The sequence below is a fragment of the Capricornis sumatraensis genome, chromosome 7 (genome assembly GCF_032405125.1).
Source record: "Capricornis sumatraensis isolate serow.1 chromosome 7, serow.2, whole genome shotgun sequence".
Lineage (NCBI taxonomy): Eukaryota > Metazoa > Chordata > Mammalia > Artiodactyla > Bovidae > Capricornis > Capricornis sumatraensis.
The window spans coordinates 59,414,783-59,438,037 of NC_091075.1; the positions used below are offsets into that span (position 1 = coordinate 59,414,783).

Consider the following 23,255-nt stretch of genomic DNA (forward strand, 5'->3'; position numbering starts at 1 on the left):
GATTAAAGTCAGTGAAAGAAGTATGAAATTTGTATTGACTTTATTTTTTAAAAAATTCTCAGCAGCTTAAAATGTCCCAGTATTAATTTTAACTACAAAAAAGCAAAAGATCACTCTATAGTAGAACTCTGATTCCTCCTTAACTATTCTATTATGAAAATAAAAGGAAGACTTGTTCCTATCTGTTGAAAAGCATCTTGTTCACAGTGTACATTTTCACATTATTACTCACAAAGTATTTTACTTAGAAGCAATTCTATAGCCATCACAAACATAATTTGTGCTAACAATGTTCGTTACATGGCATCCAAAAATCAAGAAGAAAGAAAGAAGAAAAGAAGGAAGGAAAAACAGAAAAGGACAAAGAATTTTCAATCATACATATTACTAGCTAGAGACACTGTATAGGATATAAAAGCTTCCACGCAGATGACACGATCCTTTCATTGTTTTATCTGAAACCTCTAATCCCAAGGAGGTAAACAAAAGGGTGGATGAGATTCTCACTTTGCAAATAAATCAGTGGTGTAACATGACATCACGGGGGAGAGGCAGAGAAATAAGCCAAGTAGAAAAACCAACACTCAGAGCCTCTAACAGCCTCTCCAACCACTTTACTACAAACACATGGTTGGGCATACAGTAGCCAATGTTAAGAAACCCAACAGAGGTGACAGAATTCACAGGAAAAGCCCAATTTAAGTCAAACATGCCTATTTCCCCAAGTAGTAGGGAAAAGATCCTTTGTTGAACGCCTAACCCCACCACAATTCCTGGAACACAGTTTTGCTGTGCTATGCTTAGTCGCTAGTTGTGTCTAACTCTTTGCAACCCCATGGACACCCACCAGGCGCCTCTGCCCATGGGATTCTCCAGGCAAGAATACTGGAGTGGACTGCCATGCCCTACCCCAGGGGATCTTCCCAGCCCAGTTGGCAGCACTTTAAACATTTGCCACACAGAACCTGTGAATCATGAAAGCAGATTCCATCCTCCCAGAGGGGCTCCTCAATTACTGAGCAAGCATCCCCTTTCACTGTAACTGGACCAGCAGTTTTGTTAAGAGGCTATTTGATGGAACAGAATGGCCAATGTACTTGTGTCTGCATTTGCCAAATACTTACAGCTTTTAAAAACATATATAAATAGGTTCTTGTCAGAGCTTGGATGACTGATCCACCCTGCAGCTTTACCCACTTATTAGGTAAGCCCTTTCCAAAAGGTATACATATACCAGCAAGCTCCTGTATTCTTCAAAATCAACAGAAGTTTCCTGTTAGCCAACATTCAAAGGAAGGCCCACAAAGAGCAGTAGGTACCCTGACATGCCCTCACCAAAGGCACTGCCCTCTTCCACAGGGGCCTGATCCCCAGCAGATCTGTTCCTGCACACTCCTCACCAGCGCCCAAGCAGGCACTAGGTCAGGAATTATTCAAAATATGGGAGGAAGCTAACCTGCAAGTGCCAGGACAAAACCACCAAATGGGAAAAAGAGAGGCCAGGATGGCCTATTTCTGGCAAACACTGCAAGAGAGGGATCCAGGGAGGAAGGGGTTTCCTTAGGAACCAGGGATTCCCTGGAGCTCCACAGAGAGGGCACTGACTTGGAGGACCAGGCTTCCAGGAACTAGGTCCCTGGGTTTCTGGGTACAACCAGCCCCTGCCAGGGTGGGAGTCCAGCCAAGTAATTTCCACTGCGCAGAAGACAACACTAACTAACCATGTGGGAAAAAAAGGGGTGTTGCCGAACTGGCTGGTGCTAGTAAGCAAGGGCTTCAGGAGGGAAGACTACCCCGTGCCCAGCCCTACAGAGAGAGAGGGAGATACTGACAGATTTTCAGGGAGTGTGTTGGGGGTTCACCATCCCACTTCTAGAGCCTCTGGGATGCTCCACCACTCTATCACGAACCACTGACAGCGGCAAACCTTCACCGAGTGCTTACATATGAGCCTGGCATCTTTACTTGCATTTCTTTTTTTTTTAAATCTTCAGGACTCTTAGGTGTTACAATGAAACCCATTTCAGAAATGTAGGCATTAAAGAACAATGTATTGAAGTCAAAGTCACTCATCTGGGGAACCGCCAGGATTTGAACCAAGGTCTGCTGCAAGCACAGCAGGAGCTCTCAACCAAAGCTGCTCCCTAGAAAGAAAGGAGGCAAAGCAAAAGCAAGTCTTTTCTTGGCTGCACTGTGTTCATTCAACTTGCTTCGTGGCTGTGAGACCCCAGGCAAGTCCATTAACTTCCCAGTACCTCAGTTTCCGCACCTCTAAAATGCAGATAATAACAGAATGGTTTCTGAACAGGAAATGAAATCAACTCGGGTTTAGGAGAGGTCTTTGTGCAGAGTAAGCGCTCAGTAAACGTTATCAAACCAGTTCAAGGAAATCAACCCTGAACATTCACTGGAAGGACTGGTGCTGAAGCTGACGCTCCAATACTTTGGCCACCAGATGTGAAAAGCCGGCTCTTTGGAAAAGACCCTGATGCTGGGAAAGACTGAGGGCAGGAGGAGAAGGGCACGACAGAGGATGAGCTAGTTGGATGGCATCACCAACTCAATGGACATGAGTTTGAACAAACTCCAAGAGACAGTGAAAGACAGGGATGCCGGGCACGCTGCAGCCCATGGGGTTGCAGAGAGTCGGACATGACTGTGAGGCCGAACAACAACAAAACATTATCCAGCATGGCAGTGATGCTTATTATCAGTGGTAATAAGCGTAAACACTGCTATGCTCACAAAGTTCCCAGCTCCAGCTGGAAACACAAACCCAGGAGACAGGAAACTGAAACTAAAGAACATGAGCCTGACTGGAGGGCAGTGTTAAGTGAGGGGAACAGAGCAATACCTTATGCCCTGAAAGTGAGGAAGCAGCCACCCTAGGAGGCACTCTCAGGGCCCATCTTCACCTCCCACAACACTGACATCAGTCCAGCTTCTCTTCCTTCCAGGAACAGGAAGCAGGTAACGATTAAACAGAAAACTACAGGAGTCCTAAACACAGGGTTTTTCCAATTAGTCACAGGTTAGGTCAGGCAGTGTTCCTGCTGGAGGCATGTGGCCAGCCTTCTGGGAATATGGGAACTGGCGAGCAGCGGTGGTATATGTGGAAGGTCACGGTCCAGTCCCTGCAGGGAAGTCACGAGTCCTTTGACGCAAAGTCTCCCCTGGGCCTGTTAGAGCAAAGGGAAAAGAAACTAGGATGTTTTCTATCCTAGATCGCTTCAGAAAAGGCAGAGTCAAGATTAAACAAGTGCAATTAGGAAAACCCTAGATATAGAGAGCCTGATTTTGAAGGGGAAGAAATGAACGTCAAAGAGTCGGACACGACTGAGCAACTTCACTTTCACTTTTCATTTTCATGCACTGGAGAAGGAACTGGCAACCCACTCCAGTATTCTTGCCTGGAGAATCCCAGGGACAGAGGAGCCTGGTGGGCTGCCGTCTATGGGGTCGCACAGAGTCAGACACGACTGACGGGACAGCAGCAGCAGCAGCCTGAACTCAAATAAGAACTCTGAAAACCAGTAGCAAAGGTTAGACACAGAGAAAAATTCTAGAAATAATAGTCACATACTGATGCATAGTATCAGTGCTTTGTATAATTACTAGACCAAGCACTTCACAGGTATGAACTTGCTTAACCCTTACAATAATCCTATGAGGCAGGCACTATCGTTTTCAACTCCATCTTCCAGATATGAAACTACAGCACAGAAAGGTCAAATAACTTATGCCAAGTCACACAGGTAGCAAGCAGTAGAGGCAAGTTTTTAATCCAGGCAGCCTGTCTCCAGAGCCCCAAACTCTGCTCTATTGCTTGTGAGAGTTAACAGTTTTAATATTCAGTAAAGTTCCACAAAATAGGATCATCCATTGCTCATCTCTATGGTGAGTTAGAGTCTTGAGTAGAAAAATCTATGGGTAATCATTACTCATCCAATTCAGTAATAAACCAAAAGTGAGAGAATGGTGAATCACCTTTTGTGAAGACAAGGTGCATTTAAGTTATATTCTCTCCTGGTCAATTTATCTCTTTTTTTTTTTTGACATTAAGTACTAATTTTTAAAAAATTCCTGCTATGACTTACAAGAAGCAAATCAAAAAAGCCATCTGATCTGCATTCAACACTGTTGAAACTGCTGATTACTTACTGAAATTTCTAAACTTCCCTTTGACGTTTAAAACAATAGGAACTTTTTGCCTAAAGGGATCAGATTTGCCATATCCCTTTGCCCAAAATGATCGCAACTGTTAATGAAAAATATTAAGTGAAGGAATAAACATAAAGTCGTATTTTGAGCTAACATGATCTCAGTTTTTACTGAAAGAAAAAAAAATACCGAACTGTTTACATTAGTTATCTCTGAGTAGTGAGATTATAGGTTATTTTTTTCTTTTTATTATTTTGTATCTTTTGTGGGTGGAATTTGGGAGTATTTTTTTCTTTTTTGACTTTTAACATTTTTTAAAATGTCCTGATGACAGTCACTACAGTTGTTGGCTTTTCTTTTCCACTGCAAGTAGAAAGTTAGTAAAGAACGTTCATTCCTATTAAGTTGAACCCTATGAACCTGTTGTCACTGTAGATCAAAAACAGTGGAAGACTGGTAATTTCACATGGCTTATCCAAATAGTAATAGCAATGCTGTAGAGGTAAACCAAAATACTGAACATTGCTTAGTAAGGAGACCACCTTAACTGCAGTCAATAATATTTACATACTAGCTATCCCACTGACTGAAGGCAGAGAAAGTGCTATGCAATCTTTGGTCTACACCTCAGGAAGGAAGATTCAACAGAAACCACAGAGTGGTGTAACTTCTACTTTTATTACACTATAAAACACAATGGAAATACATAAATAAAATGGCACAGGCCTGATAATCTTCTTTCTTTCCCACTATACTTTTTTTTAATCAGTTTTTCTTTTTCTTTATTTTTGGCTGTGCTGGGTCTTCCTTGCTGTGCCGGCTTCTCTGGTTGTGATGAATGGGGACTACCCTTCCTGGCAGTGCACTGGCTTTCCATTGTGGTAGCTTTTCTTGTTGTGGAGCATGGGCTCTAGAGCACACAGGCTTCAGTATTTTCAGTATTTGTGGTAGAAGGGCTCAGTAATTGCAGCTCCCAGGCTCTAGAGCACAGGCTCAATAGTCATGGCCCATAGGCTTAGTTGCTCCGTAGCATGGGGGATCTTTCTAGATCAGGAATTGAACCTGTGTCTCCTGCATTGGCAGGTGGATTCTTTACCACTGAGCCAGTGGGGAAGCCCCACTATACTTTTTTTTAAAGCCTTTTCAGTCTTTAAATGGTAAGCAACCATAATTTCAAAGAGATTATTATAGCCAAAATGTTTTAATATTATGAACTGATGTTTCCCAATAGGAAAGATGACTATTTCATTTCCCAACAGCCAATTCTCCATCACCAACTGGGTGTCCTGCAAGGCAGTTCATTCTGACAACAGCTCGCTGGAGTTAGTGCAAACCCCATAGGTTGAAGGGCTCAGTCCCACGAGGACCACATCCATTTCAGACACCAACTGCAAATAGCATCTACCAATTTAACTGAAATGCAGTACTTGGGTATAATCTCAAAAACAACAGAATGATCTCTCTTCATTTCCAAGGCAAACTATTCAATATCACACTAATCCAAGTCTATGCCCCAATCAGTAATGCCAGAGAATCCGAAGTTAAATGGTTTTATGGAGACCTACAAGACCTTCTAGACTAACACCAAAAAAGATGTCCTTTTCATCACAGGGGACTAGAATGCAAAAGTAGGAAATCAAGAGATGCATGGAATAACAAGCCAGTTTGGCCTTGGAGTACGAAGCAGGGCAAAGGCTAATAGAGTTTTGCCAAGAGAACACATTGGTCATAGCAAACATCCTCTTCCAACAACACAAGAGAAGACTCTACACATTACATCACCAAATGGTCAACACCAAAATCAGACTGATTATATTCTTTGCAGCTGAAGATGGAGAAGCTCTATACAGTCAGCAAAAACAAGACCAGGAGCTGACTGTGGCTCAGATAATGATCTCCTTATTGCCAAATTCAGGTTTAAATTGAAAACAGTAGGGAAAGCCACTAGGCCATTCAGGTATGACCTAAATCAAATCCCTTACGATTATACAATGGAAGGGACAAATAGATTCATGGGAAAAGCTCTGATAGAGTGCCTGAAGTACTGTGGACAGAGGTTCATAACACTGTACAGGAGGTGGTGATCAAAACCATCCCCAAGGAAAAAAAATGCAAAAAGGCAAAATGGTTGTCTGAAGAAGCCTTACAGATAACTAAGAAAAGAAGAGACACAAAAGGCAAAGGTAAAAAGGAAAGATATACCCATCTGGATGCAGAGTTCCAAAGAATAGCAAGGAGAGAGAAGAAAGCTTTCCTAAGTGAACAATCCAAAGAAATAGAGAAAAATAATAGAATGGAAAACACTAGAGATCTCTTCAAGAAAAGTAGAGATACCAAGGGAATATTTCATGCAAAGATGGGCACAATAAATGACAGAACCAGTTTGGACCTAATAGAAGCAGAAGATATTAAGAAGTGGCAAGTATACACAGAAGAACTATACAAAAAAGATCTCAATGACCTAGATAATCACAATGGTGTGATCACTTGCCTAGAGCCAGACATCTTGAAGTGCAAAGTCAAGTGGGCCTTAGGAAACATCACTACAAACAAAGCTAGCAGAGGTGATGGAATTTCAGCTTAACTATTCCAAATCCTAAAAGATGATGCTTTTTAAATGCTGCACTCAGTATGCCAGCAAATTTGGAAAACTCAGCAGTGGCCACAAGACTGGAAAAGGTCAGTTATCATTCCAATCCCAAGGAAAGGCAATGCCAAAGAATGCTCAAACTACCACACAATTGCACTCATTTCACATACAAGCAAATGCTCGAAATTTCAACATTATGTGAACCAAGAACTTCCAGATGTTCAAGCTGGATTTAGAAAAGGAAGAGGAACCAGAGAACAAATTGCCAATATTTGCTGGATCATAGAAAAAGCAAGAGCATTCCAGAATAACATCTACTTCTGCTTCATTGACTATGCCTTTGACTGTGTGGATCACAACAAACTGTGGAAACTTCTTAAAGAGATGAAAATATAAGACCACCTTACCTGCCTCAAGAAATCTGTATTTCTGTATACAGAGAAATCTGTATGAAATCTGTATACAGAGAAATCTGTATGTGGTCAAGAAGAAAGAGTTAGAACCAGATATGGAACAATGGACTGGTTCCAAACTGGCAAAGGATTAAGTCAAGGCTGTATATTGTCACTCTGCTTATTTAACTTATATGTAGAATACATCATGTGAAATGCCAGACTGGACGAAGCACAACCTGGAATCAAGATTGCCCGGAGAAATATCAATAACCTCAGATGTGCAGATGACACCACCCTTATAGCAGAAAGCAAAGAGGAACTAAAGAGCCTCTTGATAAAGGTGAAAGAGGAGAGTGAAAAAGTTGACTTAAAACTCAACATTCAAAAAGTTAAGATGATGGCATCTGGTCCCATCACTTCATGGCAAATAGATGGGGAAACAATGGAAACAGTGACAGACTTTATTTTCTTGGGCTCCAAAATCACTGCAGATGATGACTGCAGCCATGAAATTAAAAGAGGCCTGCTCCTTGGAAGAAAAGCTATGACAAACCTAGACTGCATATTAAAAAGCAGAGACATTACTTGCCAACAAATGTGCACACAGTCAAAGCTATGGTTTTTCCAGTAGTCATGTATGGATATGAGAGCTGGACCAGAAAGACGGCTGAGTGCTGAAGAATTGATGCCTTTGAACTGTGGTGTTGAAGAAGACTCTTGAAAGTCCCCTGGACTGCAAGGGTATCAAACCAGTAAATCCTAAAGGAAATAAACCCTGAATATTCATTTCAAGGACTAATGCTGAAGCTAAAACTCCAATACTTTGGCCATGTGATGTGAACAGCCGACTCTTTGGAAAAGACCCTGATGCTGAGAAAGATTGAAGGCAGGAGAAGGGGACGACAGAGGATAAGATGGTTGGATGCCATCACTGACTCATTTAACATGAATTTGAGCAAGCTCCAGAGATGATGAAAGACAGGGAAGCCTGGAATGCTGTGGTCCATGGGTCATAGAGAGTCGGACACGACTGAGCAACTGAACAACAACAAATTTAACCAGGCTAACCCATCACAAACTCAAGGCCTCCCAGGATCTCCTTCAGGTTCAACAATTTGCTATGATGACTCAGAGAACTTAGGAATGTGGTATACTTACGAGTACAACTTTATTATAAAGGATACAATGTAGAAGTGACCAAACGGAAGAGATCCATAGCACAAAGTACAGTGCAGGGGGTGGGGAGTGGGGGATGGGGTAGTGCAGACCCTCTATGCTTTCTCCAGACATACCACCCTCCCAGCACATCCACAGATTCACCAATCCAGAAGCTCCTTTAGCCTCCTTATTTCAGAGCTTTTATCAAAGTTTCAAGAAATTTCATTACATAGGCATGATCATTTTGAAGTCACTGGCCTTTGGTGATTAACTCAATTGCCAAGACCTCACCTTTCCCTGAGTTCAGGGGATGCAGCTAAAAGTTCCAGCTCTCTGTAATCCTGAAGTTGGTCCCTCTGGCAACTGGCCTCCATTCTGAAGCTATCAAGGGGCCCACCAAGAGTCATTCATTAGGGTGAACTCTGGTATGGTCTAAAGGGCTCATTGTGAATGACGAAAGACACTCTGATCACTCAGGAAATTCCAAGGGTTTTAGGAACGTGCGATAAAAGCCAAATATATAACCTTTATTATACCACAATGACTCCAGGTCAAGAATTTACTTACATATCAAGATGCAGCAATGAACAACATGGAAAAGACCAAATATCTTATCATATGGTTCAAGCAAAAGAATCCTCCTTCCCTCCTTGAAGACACCCCCCGCCTTCCTATCCCACGCATCCAGGCACTAAGACACACCAACTCGCCGGTCTCTGTACCCCTATTTCCACAATAAATAGGCACCCGTGTACACTAAACTACTTTCAAGTGGGTTATCTTTCCTCCCCCGAATCTATCCAGTCACACTGTAAGAAATCAAGGGACTAAGACAATGAACTTGCAAGAAACAACGGAGAAAGAGAGCCCTTAGCCAAGCAGGATTTAATAAACTGACCCAAAGTTGATCTGCATGTTTTATTTAAAGACACTGCCCTAAACACCGATGGCCAACACTGCCCTCCTGACCTGGCCCCGCCTGGAGAGAGGAGAAAACAATGAGAACTTCACCAACAATGGAGCAAAAACTGGAAACACACAACAATCCTCTAAAAATAAGAGTTAAGCAATAAAGAATTCAGGAGTCAAGAGGATTTACTCTAACTTAAGATATACACAAACAGCTGGCTTTTACCATTAATGAACAATTTTTGGTCTTCATACCACCAAGACTATTACTGTTGTTCAGTCGCCCAGTCATGTCCAACCCTTTGCAACCACATGGACTGCAGCATGCCAGGCCTCTCTGTTCCTCACCATCTCCCAAAGTTTGCCCAAGTTCATGTCCATTGCGTTGGTGATGCCACCCAGCTGTCTCACTCTCTGATGTCCTCTTCTCCTTCTGCCCTCTATTTTTCCCAGCATCAGGGACTTTTTCAACAAGTCAGCTGTTCACATCAGATGACCTAAATACTGGAGTTTCAACTTCAGCATCAGTCCTTTCAACAAGTATTCAGGGTTGATTTCCCTTAAGATTGACTGATTTGACCCCCTTGCTGTCCAAAGGACTCTCAGGAGTCTTCTCCAGCACCATAGTTCGAAGGCATCAATTCTTGGTTCAAAGGCACCAAGACTATTCATTGCACTTATTTCATGATTTTAATTTCCCAGCAAACTTTGAGGATGTGTTTCTATCTATATATCAAATGCATTATATTAAACCTATACATTATAGAGGTCATATTCATATTACTTACAAAGGACTAATAATATTCTTTTGACTCTCCAAACTGCTTTGAGATATATTAAAACACATATATTCATCCCCTCCCCTCCCTCCCCATTTCCCTGCCCACCCCCAACCCTCATCTTTCTCCAGATGAGGAAACAAAACAGCAGTCTCAGTGGCCTTGCTGAAATTACTAGGTCCATGTCTGGTACTCAGGTCTTATTCAGCTCAGCATCTGGGGCTTTTCCATCACAATGCAATGCCTGAGGGCCCCTTCTGGTCCCCTACCCTCCACTCCACCCCACCTTCAGCCCCTGACCATCTACACAATAAGCACCTAGCCTCAGGAGCCCCACAGCCTAGCATCATTCTCCCTTCTGCACTAACTTCTCCTGACCTACCTCCATACCTCTGCACAAACTATGCCTTTTGCTGAGCTGCCATGCCCACACTCCCTTTTAAGGTTTGCTTAACATGCCAAGTTTTAGGCTCTCAAGGCTTCTCCACCCCTCCTATCAGAAGGAAAATCTTCTCTGAGATTCCATTTCGTTGGTAGGTCTCTGATGATCCCAAACACATCCTCCTTTATTCTGTACCGATTTGTATTCAGAGCTTATCTCCTCTGCCATTTCCATCTCAAATTGGTGCAGAACAGAAACCAAGATTGTTGTTCACTTCATGTACCTACACAGCACCTAACAGTATTTCAAAGAAGGTCCTCATTTTTAAATGAATTGCATGTTGTTTGTATGGAATATATATACATGTTTTACTTGCAAAGACTATTAAGACACTGACTTGACAATCATGCATAGGAAATGAGTCTTACCTTCTAAACCCAGCTTTCTTGGCTCTGGGTTTAAGCAATAGCCCATACCTCTTTTTTTTTTTTTCCTATCGGTAGTGGTTCTGTATTTTGCTTCAGTAGAGGAGGAGTAGATTGGAAAGAACTGAGGAAGTTGCAGAAGCATTCAGGTCATACAAACATGCAAAGAAAAATGAAGGAATGCCAGTTCATCAGCCATCTGCCACTTTACCAATGCCAGGAAATTCCGGGCTGCTGTTTCTTATAATGTGAATAATTCACATGATTGTGTTGGAGACTTCCAGCTATGAAGAGCTGTTGGAATATTTGGAAATTAGTGTTTCCGAGTTATACTGTGAGACAGAAAGCCTAATGAATTCTTCCTGCTTCCACCCATTACAAGAATCTCTGAGAACCACATTATGTTGGTTTATGCATGGGGGAGGAAGGCTTGGCATGTTACTGATACTGAAAAGGATTGTTGTTTGTTTTTAACCCTACCTACCATGTGACATTTTATATACAAGCTCTTTTTCCTTTCTTTCTTTTTCTGCTTATTTTTACTGAAGTATAATTGATGTACAGTGTTGTAATAGTTTCAGGTATACAACACAGTGACTAGACATGTATATGCATTATAAGAAGTTCACCACAATAAATCTGGTTACCATCTGTCACCATTTAAAGGCATTACCATATTACTAACTACATTCCCTATTATGTATAATATATCCCATGACTTATTTATTTTACAACTAGAAGTTTGTATCTCTTAATCCCCTTCATCTATTTCAGCCACCCCCTACCTCCCATCCCCAGGTTCTTCATAAATCTCCAACCTCTCTACTAAACTTATCTGGCCACTTGAGAAGGGCGTAACTGTCTAATCTGTGTCTTTTCAAGAAGCTGAAATTGATTTTTAAAAATATCTCCCTCGTGCCAGAATTTTATAAAAGTCATTTCAAAATCAAATGACATGTAAACTGAATTAGTCCCTTGAAATATTTACTCTAAAAGTAAATAGACAATTTCTGAAGAATTCCTTGGATAATCGCCCATTTTCCACTAAGAACAAAATCTACATTCAATTAATAAGCTGCCTTAGTTTTCTCTTTAAGTAGATGGATCTACAATGAAAAAATAAATGATAATAATAAACTTACATAAGACCTTCCTTTCCCCAGTAGTGCTGAGCATGGAGTACATGCATTTTCCCCTAACAAAAAAGAACATTTGGGATCAATGAACATGTATACAGCTCTGGTTTCCCCTCATCTAGGGAAGCCCTCATAGCTCAGTCAGTAAAGAATCTGTCTGGAATGCAGGAGATCCAGGTTCAGTTCCTGGGTTAGGAAGATCCCCTGGAGAAGGAAATGGCAACCGACTCCATAGACAGAGGAACATAGCAGACTACAGTCCATGAGGTCTCAAGAGTTGGACACGACTTAGCAACTAAACCACCACCACCGTCCTCACCTAGGACTTGAATGAGACATTTCCCTTCTCTTCCTCTTGGCTATCCCTCTGTATATCTGTTTCCTCATCTCTACAAAACAGAGAATATAGCAACCTGCTCCTCATACCGGTTGCAAAAAATAAATCTGATCAAGCAGTCAAATACTTGCGTGCCTTATATGCTCTGTTGTCTACTTAAGATAAAACACAGTGGAAACAACTGCCTATAATTCTGTGTCAAATAACATAGAATACTGACTTGGCAATCATGCATGGGAAATGAGCTTTCCCTTCAAAACATGTATTAATGGACTCAAGGTATATATTTGGGCTTCCCTTGTGGCTCAGCTGGTAAAGAATCAGCCTCCAAAGCCAGAGACCTGGGTTTGATCCCTGGGATGGGAAGATCCCCTGGAGAAGGGAAAGGCTACCAATTGCAGTATTCTGGCCTGGAGAATTCCATGGACTGTATAGTCCATGGGGTCACAGAGTCAGACACGACTGAGTGACTTCCACTTTCACTTCAAAATATGTATTCACAGACTCAAGGTATATATTCACAGAAGGAGATATTCATGGTAAGAATACATAGGAAAGCTTTCCTGGCAGTGTATTCCACAGTTTCAGCCTCAAGGAAGGAGAGGAAAACAGAAAGAGGGGAGGGATTTCCAGGTTAAGATACTTGGGCAGCATCATCCAGGAAGGAGGTAGAAATGCAAATTCTCCAGTCCCTTTGGGGACCTACAGACACCGGGGGAGGGGGAGAGTGGCTATCTGTGTTGTGACCAGTCCTATAGTTCATTCTGATGCATGCTCAAGTTTGGGGATCAATAAGAAGACTTTCCTTGCCCTCACCCCTCCCTTCCATGACCACCTGTCCTCTTCATCTGGTTAATGCCAACACTTTCACAGGTATAGGTTTAAACTTCATTTCCTCCAGTACTCGCTCAACCAGTACTCCACTCTCGTCCCGCCCCCAGCCCCAGGTCAGGCACTCTGGCCCTGTGCCACACTTTCCTTATTGAGGTAGTAATGACACTTTATCATGATGGCTTGTTTAACTGTCCTCCCTGATAACCTGTGCTGGCTCCATAAAGGCACAGACTGTGTCTGTTTCACTCTCATCCCTTCAACCTAGTGCCTCGCACACCAGTAAGGCAAGCATTTGCAGAATGAATAAGTAATTTAAAGAATTAACCTGCAGGACTTCCCTGGTGGTCCAGTGGCTGAGACTCATGCTCCCAATGCAGGGGGGTTTGGAGTTCAACCTCTGGTTGGGGAACTAGATCACACACACCAAGACTAAGAGTTCGCGTGAAGCAACTAAAGATCCCGCATGCCACGACTAAGACCCAGTGCAGCCAAATAAATACATAAATATTTAATGAACCTGTGAGAAGTATAAAGGAAAAGATATAAAGTATTATAAAATTGACAATATGATATGAAATTAACAGATGCATTTAAAGGACCAGTTAGGTAAAGTAAACTTCATGCATGGATTTGGGTTTTGAAAATCTTTGCATTGAAAAATTTCACTAACACTTTCAAATATATCAATCTCCCACCATATTTGCCTGATAAGGCAGTACTTGCTAACTTTTGTATCATCATTCTTTTTTCTTCACGACCAGAGTCTTCATCTTAGACTTTTGAAGCAACATAGCCCATAAAACAGTACTGAGATCAAATGATGCTAGATGGGCCAGGGTAGCAGGCAGCATGCATGCAGGGGTGGAACCTGTGGCCCTTAAGTCTCCTGCATTAGCACCAGTGCCACCTGGGAAGCCCCAGTAGACAGCAGACCTGGGATCCGAACTCGTGTAGCTCTGCTCCGAAATCCAGGCTTTTACCGAATACAGGTGGCTCTAGTGGTAAAGAATCTGCCTGCCAATGCAGGAGACATAAGACGCTGGTTTTATCCCTCAGTCAGGAAGATGCCAGGAGGAGGGCATGGTAACCCACCTCTAGTACTCTTGCCTGGAGAATCCCCAAGGACAGAGGAGCCCAGTGGGCTACAGTTTATAAAGGTTGCAAAGAATAGGACACGACTGAAGTGATTTAGCATGCACGCACGCAGCCCATAAAAACTGACAAACAAAACTGTCTTTCCAATGTGGGAGGAGAGAGAGGAAACTTACAGCTAAGATTTGTGGGTGACTTTGAAAAGCGTTAAGTCTTCACTTTATTATAAAGAAAAAGCCTCTGGCTGACTCAGAACACCTGGATTTCAGCTCGGACTTCCTTCCTTCCTCCATTCATTCAAAAGTTTTTATGCCTCTGCTCTGTTCCAGGTCCTACACTTGGATCTGAGCCTTGGACAGTGACCAGCACACACACACACACACACACACACACCCCCACAGTCCCTCACCAGAACTAATACACACACACACACACACACACACTCCCTCACCAGAACTAATACACACACACACACACACACACACACACACACACTCCCTCACCAGAACTAATACACACACACACACACACACACACACACACACACACACACACACACTCCCTCACCAGAACTAATGTTCTGCTCCTCCACCACGGGCTATGGCCATTCTGACGCACATAGACTCCCGAACCTGAAGGTCCCCTGTCTCCAAAGGGAGGGTTTAATTAAGATAACCATGGCGTCCCCTCTGACACTAACATGACGTGATTAAAACAGCACAATTACTCTCAGAAGTCAGTTAGTCAAAGTCATGCTTTTCAGGGCCTGCTCACCCACCCCAAAGCCAGACAGCTGAGAAACTAGACCCTGGAGCATGAGGGCCCAGGGCAAGAGGAGAACTTCCCAGAAGCAGCAAAGTGGGGTCCATGCAGTGGAGAGGCAGCTTTAACACAACGAGGAGAGTCCAAGACAGACTGCAGGATCTGCTTGAGACCTGGCTAAGCCAACTCGGTTTCCTCATCTGCTAAACAAGGTTTGAGGAGACGATCAGCTCTAACGCTGCAGGGCTGTAGCTCATTTGAGATATGCTCAGTATGAGACAGTAGGATGGCATCATTGAGTCAATGGACATAAGTCTGAGCAAGCTCTGGGAGATGGTGAAGGACAGGGAAGCCCGGCAAGCTGCAGTCCGTGGGGTCACAAACAGTCAGACACAACTAAGCGACTGAACAACCACCAAGCCCCTGACTCAGTCCCTACACTTCCTGAAGAAAGTGTCCTCCCCCAACGGTTCACACCCACAAGGCTGCACCCCCACCCCACCCCCAGCAGAATCCAATTCCAAGTCCATGTTGTCATCTGTGCTTCAGACCAACTGGCTATACAACCCCTCAGAGTATGGTTTAAGTTACTAGAGTGGCTCAGGGAAACATTTGACTTAGCAGATCACCAGTTTATTATAAAAGGATATAACCCAGGAACAGACAGACGGGAGAGATGCACAGGACGGGAAAAGAGTGGGGTTTCCGCTCACTACACATTTCAGGCTCTCACCAACCCAGAAGCTCACCATCTTGTTATTCAAATTTTTAATCTTCCCCCTGGCTCTTCCCCTTCTCAGAGGTGGCTGGGCAAGGCTGAAAGTTTCAGCTCTATCCTCACCCTCTTTCAGGTGACCAGCCCATCCTGAGGCTATCCAGGGGCACCACCCTAAGTCATCACCAGATTAGTATTCACTCAAAGGGGGCTCCTCATGGAAAAAGACATCCTAATCATTTACGAAATGTCAAAGGTTTGAGGAACTCTGTGCCAAGAACCGAGGATTACATTTCCCTTGTGACTCAGATGATAAAGAATCTGCCTGCAATGCAGGAGACCTGGGTTCGATCTTGGGTTGACAAGATCCCCTGGAGAAGGAAATGGGAACCCAGTTCCCAGAATACTGGGAATGGGAACTCCAGTATTCTTGCCTGGAGAAGCCCATGGACAGGGGAAACTGGCAAGCTACAGTCCATGGAATCGCAAAGAGTCTGACACAACTGAGAGACTAACACTTCCACTTTCTTTTCATACATATATTATACATCATATATTATTGTTTATGTTATATATACTTCTAATTATATTCTACTTCAACATAACATTCACCACTGGACAATGAGAAGATGAACAATGAGCAGTTATACTCAGGATCATCAAAAAGGATGTCACTCGGACAATTACAGCAATCCTAGGGGAAGACTGTCAGAAACAAGATCCATGGCTAGACAAACATCAGCTGGTGAATCTTTCAAAATTCTTCCAAAAGCAACTGCCATGTTTCACCCTTATCAAGATGAACAGCTTCTTCCTTTTTTCTTTCCCTTCTACCGTGCCTAATTTTGGTAGCTAATGGCTCAGCCTTGCACATCCCCTGCACCCCGAGAGAGCTCTCTGCCAAGTTCACTGGTCCCTACTCCTCCTCCCCTGGGGCACTGGCTCTGCCCACCTTGCCTCCTCAGCTCCCACCCAGGACACCCCAGACTCAGCAGCTGGGCTCTGAGCAAGATGAGTCAGAGGGATAACAGAGGACTGGAAAGGAAAATTCTGGAGCAGGTAGCAACTTTCGTCCCATCTGAGAGCTGTGACAGGTCGTCTTTGGTTAAGGACATAGAAATATACTTTTTTAGCACCTGCTGCATGTCAAATACTGAGCCATGCACTCTTGGTTTTATCTCATGTAGTCATCATAACAATCCCAGTGAAGCAACTCTGCCATATCTTCTCCACAACACAGATGAGGGAAGTGGTTCAAAGGTTTTTTACTCTCTGTACAACAGGCATTTTCCCTGTGGTTGAAATGCAGTTATACACAGGGATGTGCACACAAAATGGGATGGAGGAGGGAGATGGGAAGAGCTGGCAGCTGTTTGAGATGAAAAAGACAAGAAGGCAGGAAGCTTGGGGCACTGCATAGTGGGGTAGAAAAACCCTGAGTTCAAGAAGTTTGGCACAAGGATCTTCAGGGTGAGATGACTGGGCACAGGAACTCAGTTTGCCTGGGGTATCCAGCACCCTCTATCATCCCTCCCTCCTCAAAGAGGCCCTGGGGAGGATTCAGGTTTTTTCCCCCTTACAAAGAAAGCTGTTTCAGTAACTGGCAGAGGAATGCAGAGTTTCCATTATAATGTGCATCCTATTATGTCCCATTCCTAAACCCACCTAAAATACTCGAATGCTCAGCTTTACCCAAGTTATCTTTAGTTTATTAGATTCCATGCTAAAATACCCAAGCAGTGCTTCTTTTCACAAAGTGCCACGCATCGGAGGAGTTCTTTTTCTCCATAAGGTATTTTACTATTTTGAGCAGTTTTACATTTGACTGCCCACAAACAAGAAACAGATGAATTGTGGAAGAGGAAATGCAGGACCATAATCCCTTACCTGAAAACCTGGAGGTCAGATGTGCCTTAGAATTCAGACTGTAATCCTCAAAAGGTAACACATGCATTTAGCACACATTTTGTAACACTTAGAAATCAAATTCACTAATATTACTGCAGCCAAAACTCAGCAATATTCAAACTAAGTGAGATAAATAGACACTGTAGAATCCCACACTGGTTCAGGTTAGGTATTACCCACGAAGAAGGTATGCAAAAAACCTCAAAAATCTTTTTGTTTTCAGATTTTGGAATTGTCCATACAGAATTACAGACATGCAATCAGCTCAAACACTAGAAAAAAATAGTCAACCTACCCGTAATCAAAGACATACCAATTTAAACAACCAAGGTTCCAATTTTTGCCTCGTGTGTGTTAGTTGATCAGCCATGTTCAACTCTTTGTGACCCCACAGACTGTAGCCGCCCGGCCCCTCCAGGCAAGAATACTGGAGTGGATTGCCATTCCCTTCTCCAGAGGATCTTCCTCATGCAGGGATAGAACCCTGGTTTCCCGCATTACAGGCAAATTCTTTACCGTTTGAGCTACAGGGAAGTCCTACAGGAACTTCTGCCTTATAAGTTAGCAAGTATGTTTCGCGGAGAAAATACCAACAATGTCAAAAGTGAGTCCTTTGACCAATGCTGTGAGAATGTAAAATGGGACACCCTTTAGTCACTAAGGTTGGTGTCCCCAGTGGCCTCAAACATAAATACCTTTGACCCCCAAAAGTGCCTTTTCAGGAACCCATTTTCTCTGGAAGTCACTGATATCTAGACAAAGGTTTATGCATAGGCAGTCACCTAAACAATGAGCTTTAAAATTCACTTAAAAATAATTAGCGAAAACTAAAATCTAAAATGGAAGCACAGTGATGTAAAATATAGAGAATCCATATATTGGAATATCATGCAGCCACTTTTTGAGTGTATAGAGAAATGGAGAAACCTTTAAGTATAACACTAGGTAAAAAATACAGGGTAAACAAGTATATTTGCATTAAGATCTCCTCCAAATGGAAAATACATATAGAAGACCAGGCTGACAGGGGTAAGTGCCTTGGGGTAATGAGATCAAAGGTGATTCTCTCCCTTCTTCTCCAAACTTTAAATCTTTGGGGGAATTCTCCAAAAATATCACGAGCACTGTGTTTTAGCTGAGGGAAAATAGGAAAAAAAAAAAAGGTCAGGCAGTGGCAGCAAACTCGTGAATCTGAGGTGTCACTCCAGACTTTCATACGTTTACAAGGAACCTATGATTCCAAGCCATCACCACCTCCAGAATGAAAACATGTGTGGTCTACATTTATTAGACAATTTGACTGACATTGTAAGTCTAGTCAAAGGGGCACTGTGGGTAAGAAATACAGGGAAAAAAAGATACACAGGATAAAAGCTATATACCACTTTGCCATTTGCCAATACCTTTCAGAGACAATAGCTCATTTGCTCCTCACTAGCGGACACGACTGAAGTGACTTAGCAGCAGCAGCAGCAGCAGCCAGTAAGGCAGACAAAGATAGGGGTTGGCACATACCCATTTTACAAGCAAGAAAATAGAGGCAGAGAGAATCACATTCCAGAAAGTGCAGGCACACTTTAAGTCCAGGGTTATGACTTAGAGGTTGGTACTCTTTCCACTCTATCATGTCTTTACACTATTAATGACTCTATAAATATCTCTGGGGCTTCGCAGGTGGTGCAGTGGTAAAGAATTTGCCTGCCAGTGCAGGACACATAAGAGAATCAGGTTCGATCCATGGGTTGGGAAGATCCCCCGGAGAAGGAAATGGCAACCCACTCCACTATTCTTGCCTGGAAAATTCAATGGACAATGGAGCCTGACAGGCTACAGGTCATGGAGTCACAGAAGAGTTGAACACAACCCAGGGACTAAAAAACAACAACAATATGTAAAAGAAAAACCTATTTCTCTAAATATCTTAGAATGAAAAGAAATTCCTCACTATAGGGCAAAACAAAATGATCTGGCAATAAAAGGCCTCAGAATTGACTCAGATGTGAGTCAAGGTCAAAATTCAACATACATACTCAAGTGACTTGTTCAAGTTAACTTCTCAGGATTCAATTTCCTCATCTATACATGGAGGAATAAAATTATACAGCTAACAGGATGCTGTAAGAATTAAATGGTCTTAGTACTTAGACCAGAACCTGACACAAAAACAGATAAAATAAATACTGCATTCCTTCCTCCAGAAAAGAGTAAAGTGCCTACAGGGTACAAACTGCAAATTCCAATTTTAGTCCTGTTAGCCACACCAGATTCACTAATCTCTCTGCTTTCAGCAGCCCACCAAATCTTTAGAATTACTGAAGTAACTACCCTACAATTCTCAGAAACCACTCAGCATAATAGTTTTAACCAATGACAATTTCAACCATTTTTTATCAATTTTTAAATAACTTCTCTTCTGTCCCAATATGTAATTGAATTTCAACATCAGAGACAAACAATTCTTTAAAAAGTAACAACAAAATTTTTTCCTCCATCACCTGAGTCTTTGATCTCTCTTGTTCAAACTCAACTACTCAAACTCCCAAATAGCAAGAGTTGTTTAATTTACTTTGGGGGGATAAGTGGGGAAGATGGGAAATGGCAAGCACATCTCTAATTTTTCATTTCCTCTTTCAATACAATTTGGGCTCGGAAGCCCAAGCCCCAAAGGGTTGCTTTCTCAAAACATCCTGCCCACTGACTACAAATAACACAGATACACAGCCAAGCAGCTACCTGGCCAAAGGACAACCTAGAATTTAATAAAGCTTATCATGAGCATCTAAATGAGGAGTCAGGAGACTGGATGGAAGCCCACAGAGCCCCAGGAGAGAGCACCTCTCATTCACCAGTCCCTGGTCCTTTTCAGTCCACTCTTTACTCAAAGGCTATGTCCATTGTCTGCAGAGAAACTAACTCCTAAGTAACCAGAGAACTTAAAGACATAAATAAGCCAAGTGTGGAAAACCATCCATTCTGGTGCAGTGGTATACAGTTTCAAATGCTGCTACTAAGACAGAAGCTTAAAGAGGTTCTACTAGGCAGGAAGTCAAAGAGACATTGCCACTACCCACTGTGCACTTAACTGTCCTTATTTTCTCTGCTTCCCAAAGTCTGATAACCCCACACTTAACAATACTATGATGTCCTAAACTCCCTATCCTGAAGCCCAGCAAGACACCGAAGTTGATTTCTCTGAGGAGCAGTGAGGTATAGGGGAAAGAGAATGAACTTTGGAATCAAGCAGGCTGGGTTATCAAAGATAAAGATACATGTAGACACACACACACACACACACACACACACCCCTCCTAGTGGTTCTGCCTCTCTGACTGAATGCTGAATGATACACTAGATATGGGATCTTGGACTAGTTGTTTAACCTCTCTGGGCCTCAGATGCTGCACTGGAAATAACTTCATAGAATTATGAGAAATAACTATAAAAATGAATATAAAGTGCCCAGCTCAAAGCTTGACACGTAACAATTACTCAACATTTCTCCTAACTTTCTCCCTACTTCCCTAAACTAAGCCTACAAAAGTTAATACCGTCTTAGATTACATGGGCACCAGATATTAGCTGCTCAGGGCGTCTTTTCTCCATGAAACAGGTCTCAAGTCACACTGGCACATCTGTACTCTGTACTGTTTCCTTTTAGATACCTCTTCTAAAGTGTTATACTGTGTAATTAAGAGCTTTCATCATCACATTCCAGTTTGGAAAGCTGGTGCTGCTCAAAGATCCATCAAAACACATACTCACACTATGGAAGGATTTCTCTCGCTATGACCGATTACATGCATCATGTGCTGAATTTTTAACAACTTCCCTCCCAGGTTAAGCTCTTCAAATTCTGGAGCAACTGATCCTAAGCCCTGTAAGTACCATTTACAACCTGAGGTCCAATTTAAACCTGATGATGCCCCTATCTGGGCTTCCCTGGTGGCTCACACAGTAAAGAATCCACCTGCAGTGCATGAGGCCTGGGTTCGATCCGTGGGTCTGAGAAGATCCCCTGGAGAAGGGAATGGCTATCCACTTCAGTATTCTTGCCTGGAAAATTCCATGGACAGAGGAGCCTGGCGGGCTACAGTCCATGAGGTTCCAAAGAGTCAGACACAACTGAGAGACTAACATTTTCACTTTCATGCCCCTACCTGTCTCAGTAATGGTATGCAAGGTGAAATCCAAAATCTCTTATCCAATAATACATGTCACTAGTGGCCATTTCCTTAGGGTGGTTGGCTGAAGGAAATATGGATCTGCTAATAAAGACTCAAGAGATATACCGTTCTGTTCCCTTCCTAACATATTCTGGTTTCTATGAAAGAGTGAAGACCAGGTAGATAAGCCAGTTTAAAAGCTGCAAGCAAGCAGAGTCGGGAGAGAAGAGCAGTATATGTGTTTTTAGGGAGGAGATAGTCATGGTTGGAAAGCTTCCAGTTACTTGCTTATTATTTGGACCTGAAGAGGAGCTGCTCAAGCTTGGAAGGGTTTGCTGACGTAAGATTCCAGGCTGTAGTAACCCCAATTGGCCAAGAAGGTATACATTTATTATTTTAACTACTGCTGTGAGGTGGCAATTAAGAGGGGACAAGTGGTAAGGAATCCCCAGCGTCTATAGCTATAGAAACAAGAGTGTGAAAAAGGACTTCCGTGAAAGTTACACCTCGTCTTAGATTTCAATTAAAAACTCCTGTTCCATGTTCATCACTAGAGGTAGTATTTTATCATCTCTGCTGATGGCTTCCTGCTCTGACCACAGAAAGTTCCTCTTGCGGTGACAGGAGTCAACTCAAAGAAGGAAAGGTAAGTTTACAAACTCGCCTTGCCTTTTTCCAAAACTGATGCTAAAATAAAACTTGGAAAGACAGTGGAACTCCTCAAGCCTTTAATATTTAAAATTTAAAAGTGGGGGGCGGGGAGGAAGCCGGCGACGACAGCGCACCCGGTCGCCGGTGTCACAATCTTCCGCTCGCGGGCCCTCTGAGGACAAGGGGAGGAAAGGGGTCCGCAGGGCTCCGGGTCGCTCTAGCCAGGCGGAAGCGCTCCCCAGGAAGGCAAGAGCCGCCCGGGTTCCTACACGCCAGACCGCTCAGAGGTGGGGGCGGGGGGACTGGTAACAGGTTCTCTCAGCAGCAGAGAGAAGGCGGGAGCGGAGCGGGCGGGAAGGGCCGGGAGCCATCGCCACGCGCCGCGCCCGACCCGGGCCACCCCTCGGACAGCCAGATGCTCAGCGCCAGGATCCCGCGGCTGTGCCAAGACCAGGGGAGCTGGGGGCTCAGCGGGGCGGCAGTCCAGATCCCTCGCGCTCTCCTGCGCGCCCCAGCCGCGACAGGGCACTCACCCGAGGGGACTAGCGGCGAACTCACGGCGCCTCCCACGAAGACAGCAGCGGCGAGCACGGCGGACCCCGGGAGTCCCCGCAGAGCCATCGCTCAGTCCCTTCGCCCTCCTTCCCCGGGGCGCCACGTCCCGGGCTCCGGCAGTGAGTGCAGCTCTGGGGCCCGCGGGCGGACAGGGTTAGTCTCAGCAGGGGTCAGCCCCCGCGCTGCGCAGCCCGCCAGCCAAGGATCCTCCCTCAGGCCCCACCCACCTCAGCCCAGCCCCGCCCCGCTTCTCCCAGCCTAGCCCCAGGCTCCGCCGGCACCAGCAGGAGGCACATCCAGTGA

The 23,255-nt window shown here is 43.6% G+C and overlaps 1 protein-coding gene across 1 annotated transcript in view; it reads right to left on the reverse strand.

The window, feature by feature from the left end:
- RELL1 (RELT like 1) overlaps positions 1 to 23,082 on the reverse strand; it is a 75,975-nt gene extending 52,893 nt beyond the window's left edge. The window contains exon 1 of the mRNA XM_068975258.1: positions 22,931 to 23,082. Coding sequence (XP_068831359.1) covers positions 22,931 to 23,018 — 88 coding nt within the window. The 5' untranslated portion in view covers positions 23,019 to 23,082. The remainder of the gene's footprint in view (positions 1 to 22,930) is intronic.
- Between the last annotated feature and the right edge of the window lie 173 nt (positions 23,083 to 23,255).